The sequence below is a fragment of the Branchiostoma lanceolatum genome, chromosome 10 (assembly GCF_035083965.1).
Source record: "Branchiostoma lanceolatum isolate klBraLanc5 chromosome 10, klBraLanc5.hap2, whole genome shotgun sequence".
Taxonomy (NCBI): domain Eukaryota; kingdom Metazoa; phylum Chordata; class Leptocardii; order Amphioxiformes; family Branchiostomatidae; genus Branchiostoma; species Branchiostoma lanceolatum.
In genome coordinates, this window is record NC_089731.1 from 12,308,608 (window position 1) to 12,322,261 (window position 13,654).

The 13,654-nt window shown below is 44.2% G+C and overlaps 2 protein-coding genes across 2 annotated transcripts; both read right to left on the reverse strand.

Moving 5' to 3' along the window:
* Positions 1 to 1,880: 1,880 nt before the first annotated feature.
* LOC136443449 (scavenger receptor cysteine-rich domain-containing group B protein-like) lies at positions 1,881 to 10,937 on the reverse strand. Its single transcript, XM_066440693.1, has 13 exons — positions 10,494 to 10,937; positions 9,013 to 9,138; positions 8,334 to 8,525; positions 8,040 to 8,165; positions 7,008 to 7,214; positions 6,679 to 6,804; positions 5,973 to 6,176; positions 5,433 to 5,558; positions 4,763 to 4,969; positions 4,476 to 4,601; positions 4,087 to 4,209; positions 3,333 to 3,713; positions 1,881 to 3,209 (listed from the first exon to the last, which is right to left on the reverse strand). Exons 1-13 carry the CDS (start codon positions 10,567 to 10,569, stop codon positions 2,746 to 2,748), a joined length of 2,484 nt encoding a protein of 827 aa, XP_066296790.1. The 5' UTR covers positions 10,570 to 10,937; the 3' UTR covers positions 1,881 to 2,745.
* Positions 10,938 to 11,210: 273 nt separating this feature from the next.
* LOC136443468 (deleted in malignant brain tumors 1 protein-like) lies at positions 11,211 to 13,596 on the reverse strand. Its single transcript, XM_066440714.1, has 3 exons — positions 13,451 to 13,596; positions 12,841 to 13,152; positions 11,211 to 12,310 (listed from the first exon to the last, which is right to left on the reverse strand). The coding sequence occupies exons 1-3, from the start codon at positions 13,581 to 13,583 to the stop codon at positions 12,039 to 12,041; spliced, it is 717 nt and encodes a 238-aa protein (XP_066296811.1). The 5' UTR covers positions 13,584 to 13,596; the 3' UTR covers positions 11,211 to 12,038.
* Between the last annotated feature and the right edge of the window lie 58 nt (positions 13,597 to 13,654).

Sequence of the window (13,654 nt, forward strand, 5' to 3'; positions counted from 1 at the left end):
GATTTTTACGAGCTGGTGACATCTTCGTAAGCTGGGGGAGGGGGGATGTTTGGGGAAGGGGAGGAGGCGGAAGGAGAGTTGAGTGGGGCCGAGGAAGGAGGGTAAGTGGGAGGGGGAGGATATGCAGCAGCACCTGGTCGATACGCCACGGTGGGCAAGGCTTGTGGGTTGTAAGCAGGGGAGTACTGGGGATTAAAGGCGGGCTGCTGCTCAGGAGTAAAGGTGCTGTTCTGCACTCCTGTAGGCCTCATACCGATGTTCTGGGCTGTCGTATGACTCGGTCCCGATCCAGTATAGTATACCGGCCCGTTCTGTTGGGCTCGTTTGTTGATACAGCAACAAAAAATCATAAAACAAATACAGGTCAAGCCTACAGAGAAGCCAATGCTGGGAATGGCAAAGTTCGACAGTTCTGTGAAAAGAAAAAGTTGTAAATTACTAGTATGTGACATATTACAAAGCCCAGTTTGCAACAACTCTATGGATAAATGAATATGTGGAAATCAGAAAAGAAAGCTGCATCAAAGGAAAATTTCCTTAATCTTCTATCAAAAGAAACAAAGAATGGCACGAATGCCTAAAATTAGTTTATTCACAGCAGAAAAAACTAGGGCTGGGGCATGCGACCTTACCCTTTTGGATTCTTTGGCGATTTTCTGTAAATAGACAAAGTGGTTGAACTACTTCTGTGGCCTGTGCATGTCGCGACAGCCATGTTCACTGCATTAGAATTTACAGTGGCCCTCCCCCTTAGGTAGAAGTATCAATGTATATTCGAATTCACCACTGTTAGGTGCCACTGGGGAGTGTATTTGATAACGGTAGAATCACTGGTAGCTAAATGTGTATGCCAACCGATTTGTTCACCATTTAGATGTTACGTTGGTTCAAAACAAATGGTATCTCCACCGTGTTATAGACATAGTTAAGAATGCCTAGGTAAAATCAGCCCACTGACCTTACTCTAGCCAAACACCTAGAGCAAAATAACATACCTGAGGCAGATGCACCCGGGACCATAAGGAGTGACACCACAAGCAGTACGTGCGCCCACATTCTTTCTGAAGGTTTCTTTGTGAAGGTCTGACCTCAACAGATTATTTCCGTCGTGCTGGGCTGTGTCTCTGTAGCGCGATCAAAGACAAAACGACACACCAGGCGATAGAGCGACGTGAAATAGATTCACTCACATCGACACATGCACGTATACCGTAAACGAAGTGCTTTCAGAGCTGTGTCTGTATGGTTTGACACTCCCTTATAGAGTCAGTGCTATTTACGGTACATGCTGTCATGAATTTGCATACAGTACAGTACTTGGCAAAGACTCAAACTCTGGTCTAGATCATTGGTCTCTGCATCGCCAGGGGCTATTTTCTAGCCATTCATCATTGTCTCAAACAAGGCCTTGACAGATATACATCTTTACCTCCATGAAAAAATGGAGGCTATATTTCAGGTAGCTTTTGTGTGTGTCTAGCTGAATGAATTGGTTGCATATATGATATATAGATATATTTTGGGACCCCTTGTGGCTATGCTTGGTACTGCGATTTTGATATCGGGTGTTTAAACAAGCTATGGTCACGGTTTTCGGGTGGTAGATAGCCCTTGTGTTTGGAAAGAAGTGACTTAAGTTTGGGCCACCTAGAATTAAATTTAGTTTGAGGTGAGAGCCTAATGCACTATACAATCGTGCTTTTACAAACGGAGTTTGTCTCCTCCTCGAGAAAAAAATACTTTTAACCTCAAACATAAACGTTTTGTAACATAGAAGCACACATATCTAACACTTATCTTCAAAGGTATCTACGAAAGAGGTCCCTATTGTGTGTAACTTTAACACGAGAGAAGAGATTATCCACACATTAGACAGCCAATACTAAAAAAGTAGAATAAGCTTTATTTGAATCTTTGATTCAATACATAATTCCTCTGACATGATAAACATATATGCATAAGCATGATCCATTAGTATAATTTTACAATTGTTACTATAATCAAATGTATGTTAAATTTGTTTGTTTGTTTGTTTGTATCATTTGTGACCAAAGGAACCATTACAAAGGCGTTGTCACACAACTGAGTTGGGCTACCCTGGTAACAAACTAAATACATGTATACGGAAAGCTCAGAGAGCACCTTACATAATTCTTTTTCATCAGAAAATCAACAATCATGGCAACATATGAATCAAAATCTCAATACATTTTAGTTGTGATAAACTAATATAATACTGCATCAGACAAGTTAGCATGTAATACTGCATCAGATATGTCAGCATATTAGATTTAGAGTTTTTTCACTATGGTCATTATGGCGAGGTAACGTCATATTTCTTTAAACAAAAGGAAAAGGGGCCTCTTCAAATTCAATTAACTGAATCGAATACAAGTGATTCGTCATGTATAAATACAGGTGACCACATCTTTGGTTACATCAATTATGATATCACAAAACTTTATAATACAATTAGAATAATGACTTTTAGAATACATTCATTGTGCTATTGATAGACAAATTTAATGGATATTTGTTGAGAGTTTACCATAATGATTCAATGTATAATTACCTTTTCACACAAGCAAATCTGTATAATTTCGCGCACATAAATGCCATATATAGTTTATAATATATACACAACATGCAACAAGGCAATCGCATATTTACAATATTCATGGTACATAATCTATGTTTGAACAAGTTCATGAATGAATTGAGGAAGACTGAGTTGAACTACGTTCTTCAGGTGGAATCTGGTGGTAGTGGTTGAGGAGGCGATTTTGCCATCTTGAGGGCATCGTCGTAAGCTGGGGGAGGGGGTAGGTCTGGGGGAGGGGAGGAGGGGGAAGGAAGGTACAGGGGTGGGGCCGAGGAAGGAGGGTATATGGGAGGTGAGGAGGAGGGAGGGTATGGGGGAGGTGGAGGATATGCGGGGGGATATGCAGCAGCACTGGGTGGGTACGCCACGGTAGGCAAGGCTTGTGGGTTGTAAGCAGGGGAGTACTGGGGATTAAAGGCGGGCTGATTCTCAGGAGTAAAGGCACTGTTCTGCACTCCTGTAGGACTCATACCGATGTTCTGGGATGCGGGTTGACTCGGTCCGTTACTGGAACGTCCCTTTTTACAACAGTAGACGCCAGTCCCCAAAACTCCCAATGACAGAAGGACGCCAACGACTATGCCGGCAATGGTGCCTCCGCTGGGTCCTGTATTTGAGTCAATAAAAGCATAATTAGAAACATAGAAAAGACAACATTCGCCTTCTAGCAGGTTTATATGACACATTCCAAGACAAAGCCAAGAAACCCTGACAAAAATTACCCTCCTACCTGTATTTACTCGTTCCACTTTGTAGAAGATCTTGAAGTTTTCGTCGTTGAAGCTGGTTCCGTCCGCCACGAGCGCGAGTGTCAAAACGTCACCAGTAGACACGAACGACGTGTACTCATGCGTGCCCCCACAGTATTGTCTCTCGTACTTGTAGTCATCACAGGACTGTTCGCCATCACAGAAGTAGATTTTAGATGAGCAATCTCTCATCCTGGTGAGGTCTAGTGGGCCGATGCGAAGGACATAGTCGGACTCCGTGCGAAGGTGGACAGTACATCGTTCATTCGTAGAGTAACCTCTACCGTAGCCATAGACGAGATAACCAGATGTCCCAGCAGAAAGCAGATTCGATGTCTGGCCACAAAAGTCTCTCATTTGCTCTGCATAAATAACATTGTTAAATAGATAGAGGTGAAGATAACTGTTAGGACCGTGAGTGGGGTTGCTTCAACTTTGTCCCTGACACGTTACCATTAAATGCCATGTAGTATTTTTGCACGTATATTTAAATTGGTAGAAAGTTCTGTGTGTCTGTGTGTCTCTCTCCTACTTTTTTTCCGGATTCCCTCCCCTTCTCTGTACACACACACACACACACACACGCACACACACACACACACACACACACACACACATACATAGACACAAACACACACACATATGTGTCTGTGTGTTTCCTACGCTTACAAAGTCTTGTAGTATGTACTGAAGCACATCAACAAAGTTTATTACAAAAACGAAAAAACGTCTTACCGAATGTGCATCTTGTTATTGACTCGTCACTTTGGTCGGGGCAGTTTACCGAGCCGTCACAGTATGGAGACCCACTATACTCGATCTGCGTGCCGTCATCACATGCCCAATCTCCGTTACTTTCTGGAAAGCCATTTGAAAAAAGATTTACTTCTGACACAAACATTAGGGCACCAGTTAAATGTTTTAATCGCGTCATCAATGAGAAAGAGTGTTCTTCGATGTATTCATAATACTAGGAGCATTGCATCATCATGTACTTGTATAGAGAAATCATAAAGCAAAGAGACAAAATGACAATGCCATTTCCAAAACGACGCACAATTGTGCTATGTGCCTTTCAATTCTAATTATGATTATTTTGCACTAAAGCAACATCCTTTACTCACCACATTCAACCCCTACATCCTCGCTGTGACCACAGTTCTCGTTCCCCCAACCGTTATACGCGCAGGAGAACAGGCTTGTCTCGGTCCCAGAGCACTGCAGGTCATCCATATAGGTGGGTCCCGTGCCTGGAATCATAGACAAACCAATTTGGGTTTTGAACAAAGGCAGCCACAAAACCAGGTCGCATCTATATATAACAAAAGGGGCCAACATGCAGCACATAACGTTATACATCTCCAATAGAAACTTCCACAATTTTTGTACACCTGTTTTAAACAGTACCTACCTGCTCCAAAGTATGCTGAGCTGTGTACCGCTGAAGCGCTGGGATATCCCAGCATTCTACATACAACGTTGGCGTCATTTTGGTCAAAGTCGTCGTCACAGACGGTGCCCCAGTCGTAACTGTCGGCCGGTCTGACCTCCACACGACCTTCGTTGCTGCTGCTGCCTGCGCGTAGGCGGATTCTACTGTAGTCATTGGAACCGGAATCTGATGCAAGGTGGAAAAGAGCATCAAATAAATCTCAACATCTTCAGCTGTGCTTCCACATAGTTTAATCAAATCTTAGTTGTGGCGCCAACAATCAACAGTACACGTCCCCAATTTGCGGCCCCTCTCCTCACTCCACCCTTTCCTGCTGGGCTCACCTATGGGGCAACGTGATTGGCTGGTAGCATTCCCTCCAACAATAGGGAGGTAGTATATGATTGGCTGACCAGCGCGAACGAAGCGAGAAGGCCGGATCGCAGGCCCAGGGGTTTTGCTGGACACATAAAAGATCATAAAAGCGCCGGGCCTATCTTGAGAGGATGGCATTGACAAATTAGCCTCCATGGTTCAACTCATGCCCGATAAGTTACTTTCTCCACATTGGCTGAGGAGAGAAATATGAAGAACAAGATCAAGACTTTTAGGAAATTTGAAAAGCTTCAAGTTTGACAACAATGCTCACCACAAGTCACACCAACGTCCTCGCCATGCCCACAGTTGTGAATGCCCCATCCGTCGTACCCGCAGTCAAACAGGCTAGACTCGCTCCCAGAACACCGCAGCTCATCCATGTAGATAGTTCCGCTCCCTGTCATGGACGTGCGAGATACTACATTATTAGAAAAATGTCTACTTCACGAGAAAAAAAAACACACACAATGCAACTTCTCATCCATTAGAATTAAACAGTCAACATTAATGCGCATTGTGGTATAGATAATCCATAAGAAAAACTTGCATTCACGTTCAAAAAGAGAATAGTCGACGCTGGTGTTGACAAACGGAGACCTACATGTATAAGTGAAAGGTAGAAAGATGCTATTTAACCAAGGGAGCATGGCAAAGACAGAAAATTAAAGTGTCTTAGGTAGAAAACCTAAAAGGACATTCAAGCAAAACTTTCAAGCTTTGGTGCAAGAATTGGAATTGCTTCCTACTTCAATTAACGTACAAGAATAAAAAGGGTATAACGACATAAAGATCGAATATGAAAAGAATGTACCTTCGCCAAAATATGCTTCATCGTGGTATTGTGCGGCACGTTCGTATCCCAGCATCCTGCAGACAACTGTAGCGTCTTGAAGGTCAAAACTGTCGTCACAAACCGTCCCCCAGTCATTGGAATCGACCGGTCGAACCTCAACACGACCCAGGTTCGGAAAAGGACCTCCGACCAGGCGAATCCTGTCTGCGTCTACGTCCCTCACTAGACACAAAATTTGGGATAACAAATGTCTGTTGTTAATTTGCATTTACAAAAGGTTTGTAGGGTGTTTAAGGTCATCTCCATACTCCAGACCATCAGCGACCAATATACACCATGAAAGCATAAAATCAATTGACGCTACACTAGTACTGTGATGAAATCGTCATGAACCTGAACTACATGGCTAAATTGTATAATTGATATATTGAAGTTCGAATTATCAGACGTTCTGTGTCCATCGGCAGTAAGGGAGGCTGTCAGGCTATTGCAACTAGACTGGAAGGTCTGGAGCTGAAGACCGTTACAGTATCGTCCATTGGCCAATGACATTGCTGTTGCTGAGATCACACAAATTAATGCCGTCCCCATCACACACGGAGATCCAGTCGGAACGCGCGTATCAAGACATTTCGTCTAGGTACCAAAAGGGACATGCAATTATGCTATGTGCTTCCAGTTTTTATTGTATTTATTTTATACCGAAACAACATCCTTTACCCACCACATACAACCCCTGCATCCTCACTGTGACCACAGTTATCGATCCCCCAACCGTTATAAGCGCAGGAGAATAGGCTGGTCTCGGTCCCAGTGCACTCCAGGTTATCCATGTAGATGGGTCCCGTGCCTGGAAACGTAGACAATAAAAGACGCTGGGATTAAAAGAGCCACGAAACCAGGTCGGATCTATCTATCAAACGTGTCAACATACAGCACATGTGCATTTCCCCTGCGAGCTTCCACACTGTTTTCTGCTGCACACCTTTTTACCGTTAGTATCTGTTCTGCGACGTTCGTAAATGTGAAAATTCATACAACATCATTACCTACCTGCTCCAAAGTATGCTGAGTTTCGTACGGCTGAAGCGCTGGAATATCCCAGCATTCTACATACGACGTTGGCGTCATTTAGGTCAAACTCATCGTCACAGACGGTGCCCCATTCGTAACTGTCGGCCGGTCTGACCTCCACACGACCTTCGTTGCTGCTGCTACCTCCACTCAAGCGGATTCTACTACTGTCACCGGAATTGGAATCTGCCGAAAGGTGGAAATTAACATCAAGTAAATCCCAACATTTTTAGGCTTGCTTCCACATACTTCAATCAAATAATAGTTGTAGCACAACACCAATCAACATTTCACGTATCTAACCATAGGCTGTAGGCCTCGGAAGGAGAGTTTGATACGCCCGAAGAGTTTGATAGGCCCGAAAGCCGCCCTCGCCCGAAGGGCGCGCGGATCCCGAACTTACCCGAAAGCCGCCCTCGCCCGAATTCCGCCGGAAGCGCGCGCCCCCGAAGCGCGCCCGAAGGGCGCGCCCCGTGGCGCCGCAGGCGCCAAGAGCGAATTCCGAGCGGAGCGAGGAATGATATTTTGAAGTTAGCTTCGCCGAGCGACTTTCGCGCAAGGGACGACGGGAGGCCGACGGGTATTTGCATAACTACCGACCGGGAGAGTCTAACGCAACTGCTCAGCGGGGAAGAAAACTCGCTATTGTTTATTGAGTCCGCGGAGCTGAGGCCAAATGCCCATGATCTAACTGGTGGTCTCTCGCCCATTGGCCACCCTCAACCAGGCCTGCCTATATGGGGCGTCGTGATTGGTTGGTAATACTCCCTCCACAAACAGGCAGGGGAGTTTACGATTGGCTAGTGGGTGACCGGTGCTAACGCATCGCTGGTAGGTAGGTCAGGGCCTAACACAAGCGCCGGGCCTGGCTTGAGAGGATGTCATTGGAAAATTAGCCCCTATGTTCTCATTCATGCTTGATAAGTTGCGTTCTCCACACCGTAGTGCTGGTTGGGGGGAGGGGGTGTTGGAACAGCGACACGTAGCTTCAAGTTAAACTACCATGCTCACCACAAGTCACACCAACGTCCTCACTATGGCTGCAGTCGTCAATGCCCCATCCGCGGTACCCGCAATCAAACAGGCTAGACTCACTCCCAGAACACCGAAGGTCATCCATGTAGATGTTTCCGCTTCCTGTCATGGACGTACGAGATATCATATTATCAGGAAAATGTCTATCTTCACTGACAAAAACAAGTTCTTCTGCATGACTGAGATCTGGAATTTCTGGCTACTTCAATTAACGGGCAAGAACAAAAAGTTTATATAACTATTTAGAGATTGAATAAAAAAGAGATTTACCTTGGCCAAAATACGCCCCGCTGTGGTATTGTGCGGCACGTCTGTATCCCAGCATCCTGCAGACAACTGTCGCGTCTTGCATGTCAAAACTGTCGTCACATACCGTTCCCCAGTCATTGGAATCGACCGGCCGAACCTCAACACGACCCAGGTACGGAAATGGACCCCCGACCAGCCGAATCCTGTCTCCGCCTACATCAGAAAAAAAAAACATTTTGAAAAACAAAAGTCTGTTGTTATTAACCATTCACAAAGAGTTTAACCTATAGGGTGCTTTACGATCATAAAGTCCTTCCTGCACCGAAGTTGCATAAAGCGGCACCCATCTCCGTTTCGGCAGTCATTGGGCCACAGCCGCCGCCGCACAACCTTGTGCAAGTCACTACAGCAGGGGGCTAGTCCACTGGTAGTGGGGTGTGTTTAACTACCGTGCTCTTTCCCAAATGCTGAGCGCTAAGCAGAGAAAGCAGTATGTACCATTTTTAGAGTCTTTGGTATGACCCGGCCGGGGTTCGAACTCACGACCTACTGTATATAATGCGAACACTCTACCCACTCGGCCATCGCACCGGTTACTGCAGCCAATGCACACCATTAAAAAACACCAAAAAATTATACTACACTGTTATTGTTGTGATAAATGTACATGTATACATAAAGGAAGAGGTGCGTGCATCACCTATGCAGTTAATCTCGTCGCTTCCATCTGTGCAATCTCTGATTCCGTTACACCGCAGAGAGAAGCCAATCTGCTGAAGGTTGAGACATCTGAAGTAGGAGCCCGTGGGTGCGATTGTCGTATAACCTGAAAGATCAAGCATAAGATGCACGAAATTATGACCAGGGTCTCTAGCTGTTGTTCTCACATAACCAGGACTCTGCGTGAAAAATGAGATCAATACATAAATGTGAAATGTACTGCGGATGTGGAAACGCATGCATCTGAGTACACTTATGAAATGACAACTTAGTTTTTTTGGTAGTTCATAAACATACTATTTGCTCTTATGTCATCTAAGAATACACTTTTCAATTGTATGCAACACAATTACTGACACACATGGAAGAAACATTAGATGTATGGATAAGATAGTAACTCAGTAACACAATGTAGGCAGAATCCATGTATAGGGGTGTACTATCTGGTTGTAAACTAGGCAACCTGTTCGGCAAACAACAGCTATCTACGGGCGGTGATAAACAATCATATAATAGTTATAATAACCCATATTCCTTAGACACGATTGCTAATTACCAATGGAGATAAACGAACATGTGGTAAAACTATTCTTACATTCAAAACCCTATCCCGCTACAAAGCACTTACCTAAGCTGCACCACCCCACCCCTGGTTGTTGTGCCCTTACCTGTGTGGGGTGGGGCTCGTCCGCCATTTTGTCCCACGAAAGTATGCCCAAATATTGACGTCCTTTTACTCAATTTGATCTTTATGCCCCTTACACACACATTCCTTGTTGTTAGTATAACATGTTATAACCAAGAAGGACTACATGTAGGAAAAGGTACCGTTATATTTTCAAAAACACTTTCTGATAAGATATGCATGTTCTGTACTTGCACTTACTATTTATTTTCATGTTATAATCTCTCTTTACTGCAAATCGCCGTGAGCATGTGGTTATGAGCACATTTTTGACACACTCCCGTCCTTGGTCCCTCTAACTACTTAGTGACAGTACCGATGTTTCTATTGACATTTTCCAAAAATACGTTGGCAATGTTAGTATACTGAATGACGTCAGTACGCCACGTAAACAACACAAGATGCAACTTCCTGTCATTTCAGTAGTACAGTAAATGTACGGGAAAATGTGTAAGACTGCAAGCAAAAGATTGCCCTGCAACAGGTGGTCACAGTAAAGAATACAATATCCATGGTCGGTCGATCTGTTTTCATTGATAAATCGTACACCTGAAGCCTTTACAGACACAACGAACAATTCTCCAAAGTACTCAGAATACAAAATGTGGACATTTTACTTCCACTATATACCTAGACGTGTAACACAACAATATGTGTAGATAGTACACACCCACAACGTCGATATCATTGCAGATAGGACAACATTCGATCAGCCCCCCTCCCCCAACACCCCCCTCCCCCTAACATATTATAAATTCATGTATAATGGAGCTCACCTGTGGAAAGTTCTGGCTGTGCCTTTACTCTCGTATCCAGGAGAATCGCGAACACAAGCAACAATCTCTGCCACATCGTCGAACAGTTTTTTTAGAGTCTTGTTAGGAGACAAGTCACCTGTGTCACCTGTCAGTGCAACCCCACCTGTCCCTAGCACCGCCAGGTACCGCTGAGCTAGAATATTCACAGCAGGCGAAAACACCGCCTGAGGACACCGAATACCTCTCGTTAAGTGTCCACCACACCCGTGAAATGCGTTGTCAAACTAGTCTCTGGGTTGCTCTAACACTAATTCCTACTCGTAGACTGTGGGTCAGTGACGAACATATCCAGACATCGAGTGTGTTCTAATGGTCCCGTGACTATTACTCCGGGTCACAGACGGGTTAGGGGAGTGGCTTAGCAACTGACAAGTATAACAAAGGACCAGGTATATGGTGCCCTTGCGTGCGCACACACCGGTCCGGTATTCAATTCACGTCAAGCATGACTAATGTCAACAAAGGCCGACGTGACAGGTCACTTACCTGTAACATTTGACCTTTTTTGTCCTTAAGTAAAGCAAGGTTTATTTTGCTTGAGTATTATGTTTTACCTAACCGGAGGTGACTATGTTTTCACTGAAATGTGCGACGAAATGGGACATTTATAGATGACATCGCTTTAGCCTTCATTGTATATTGACGACTGAGTGATGAACAAGTAAAAGAAAATAGTATATTTGCAGTAGCTGTTTATTGCATAGTTTTACAACATATCATACAGAGTTGAGTGTGTGCCTTGGGTCCGGTAACACAGCCTTTTCTCATCGAGTGAAGCAAAAACGTCATATCACGCTAAAACATCACAAGAAACGAAAGTAATCTAAGAATAAGTACATTAAAAAACTTCAATACAAAACTAGAATATATAGAACCCTAAAAAATGAAACTGATAAGGCAAAGAAAGTAGTTTTATACATGATCAAGAAGTTGGTAAATCTAAAGATGCTTTGGACCTATAATATTGTAATATCTAACAAAAAAATCTTACCCTACTGGTGTTTCAAAGAACGTATATATCCAGTATTCGTATACATGTACATTGTGTCAATCCTCAAACAGATTCTAAATCAACTGGATAGAAATGACTAACATTGTTTGGCAATTGCCGATAACCAATATTAGAACTACCCAAGGCATAAACATAGAGGAGACGTATGCGTAGGTTTTTCATAGTTTCCCCTTTTAAGGAAACAAGCCCAGCAACGATTTAGCGTGGATTCAAGGTAGCTGTCATATGCTTCAAGTAACGAAAAATGTCACTCATAATTCACGTGCTGCTGTCACCATATACAAATGTATCTCATGTAACAGTGTGACGTTACAAGCCCTTAAGTCGGTGGGGTGTTATGATGTTGGTCTTTTGCGGCCTTTTCTGCTTTTCTCTCTCTCAAGTGGGGCTACCCTATGATAATATTGTGACGTAGAAATACAGAAAAGCACACAGAAGACCAACAATTTAATCCCGGCCGATTCATCTGCTTGAAGATTAGCTCTTTGGTGCTACTGGATGCGAACTACACGGACGAACATCAGCCCGTCTGGCTGCGACTGCGCAGGTGGTGAGTACGGCGGCGGTGCCCCGGATGGTGCGGGCTGAAAGGCGGGGTTGGCGGTACCGGCAGGCTGAACGTTTCGTTCCGTAGTCGCTACAGGTGCGGTTTTCTTACAGCAGCAGCAGCAGGAGACGATTACGATCAACACCAAAGCCGCAACGACTCCGATGGAGATCCCGACAATGGCTCCAGTGCTTAACCCAGATGCGGTACTGGTACCTTACGGAAACAAGAAGATGCGATGTGGAAATTCAAAGCATGACATTGAATCCTCGTTTTGTCCCTTTTCTCCCTTTATACAGAACACTGCATAGAAAAAGCGAAGGAGGAAAGTAACGCATAGAAACATCAAATTGGTATCAGATTGCCAAAAAAGCTATATGGTCCTTGCTACAGTGAGGGAGTCTAGATTGTACGTTTAGACCTCAGAATATTATCTGCACTCACTGCACGAAATGGCCTCGTATCCCGGCGTATACGTACAGGGATTCCTCCGGAAATATTCCATATCCCGGTGCGGATTTAGCGTTTCCGATATAATTAACGGATACGCTAAATCCGCACCGGGATATGGAATATTTCCGGAGGAATCCCTGTACGTATACGCCGGGATACGAGGCCATTTCGTGCAGTGACTATTCAAAGAACCTACATGTTATAACGCTTAGATGGTTTAGTTTAAAGTTGTAAGTTACAGAAGGTCACAAATGGCTGGCAAGGAAAATTCGGGGGAAAAGAGCAATACTTACTGACGTCGTTGCAAGTGACTCTAACGCGACTGTCTGGCACAAAACCATTGCCGGTGGACAGATACCAGGTCCCAGAGATGTCTTCCGCGTAGGTGCTGGTGTCGTCTGCTACATATAGTCCTACCACAGTGCTTCCCAAAGTAGGACCAACATACCAACGTATCCTTCCTTGGTTGTTGCTGTAGTACATGTAGTCATCACTTGACGATTTGTAGACCGGACGACCGTTGCGAAGCTGTCCTGTCATGGTGTAGGTTGTCATGCGGCTAGTCTGGTACGTGGTCGACCCAGAAATACGGACTGTTTGGCAACCTGATATGGCGACAATTACACTTCATTGCCATCTATTTTCCGTATTTGGATTTCTACTAGATGTATATATATACATCATATATATGTTTTGATGCATTTGAATTGAACTAGAAGGAAGAGACCAATTTTCTTGCTTCATTCTCTAAACCACGTGCACCAAATTGAAAACTTTTATTTCTACAAAAATATCTTCAAGTTGGTTGTTTTCTGAATGCTCTTTAAAACACTGAATAGTAGGTTCTCTAAACTTATTCTATTATCTGCAAATGCCATGAAATGGGCTTAAAGGTTACCTCACCATTATTAGTGCCAGGAGAAGGATAACAGACGACGCCGACGTCTTCATAGTGACCACAGTTGTGATTTCCCCACCCTCCGTACGAGCAGTCGAACAGGCTACTCTCCGTCCCAGTGCACCTAAGGTTATCCATGTAGATGCTCCCAGAACCTGTCGTACAAAACAACAGCTGTGATGACAATGCCTTGATTTGCCAACCCTTCT

Excerpts from the sequence above, each read along its gene's own strand:
- LOC136443449 (XM_066440693.1), bottom strand. The coding sequence starts at position 10,569 with ATGTGGCAGAGATTGTTGCTTGTGTTCGCGATTCTCCTGGATACGAGA. Across the intron at positions 7,215-8,039 it reads GGACGTTGGTGTGACTTGTG|ATTCCAATTCCGGTGACAGT; the intron begins GTGAGCATGGTA and ends ACCTTTCGGCAG. Across the intron at positions 5,559-5,972 it reads TGAAGCATATTTTGGCGAAG|GGAGCGGAACTATCTACATG; the intron begins GTACATTCTTTT and ends CGTCCATGACAG.
- LOC136443468 (XM_066440714.1), bottom strand. The coding sequence starts at position 13,583 with ATGGATAACCTTAGGTGCACTGGGACGGAGAGTAGCCTGTTCGACTGC. Across the intron at positions 13,153-13,450 it reads TTCTCCTGGCACTAATAATG|GTTGCCAAACAGTCCGTATT; the intron begins GTGAGGTAACCT and ends TCGCCATATCAG. Across the intron at positions 12,311-12,840 it reads AGTCACTTGCAACGACGTCA|GTACCAGTACCGCATCTGGG; the intron begins GTAAGTATTGCT and ends TGTTTCCGTAAG.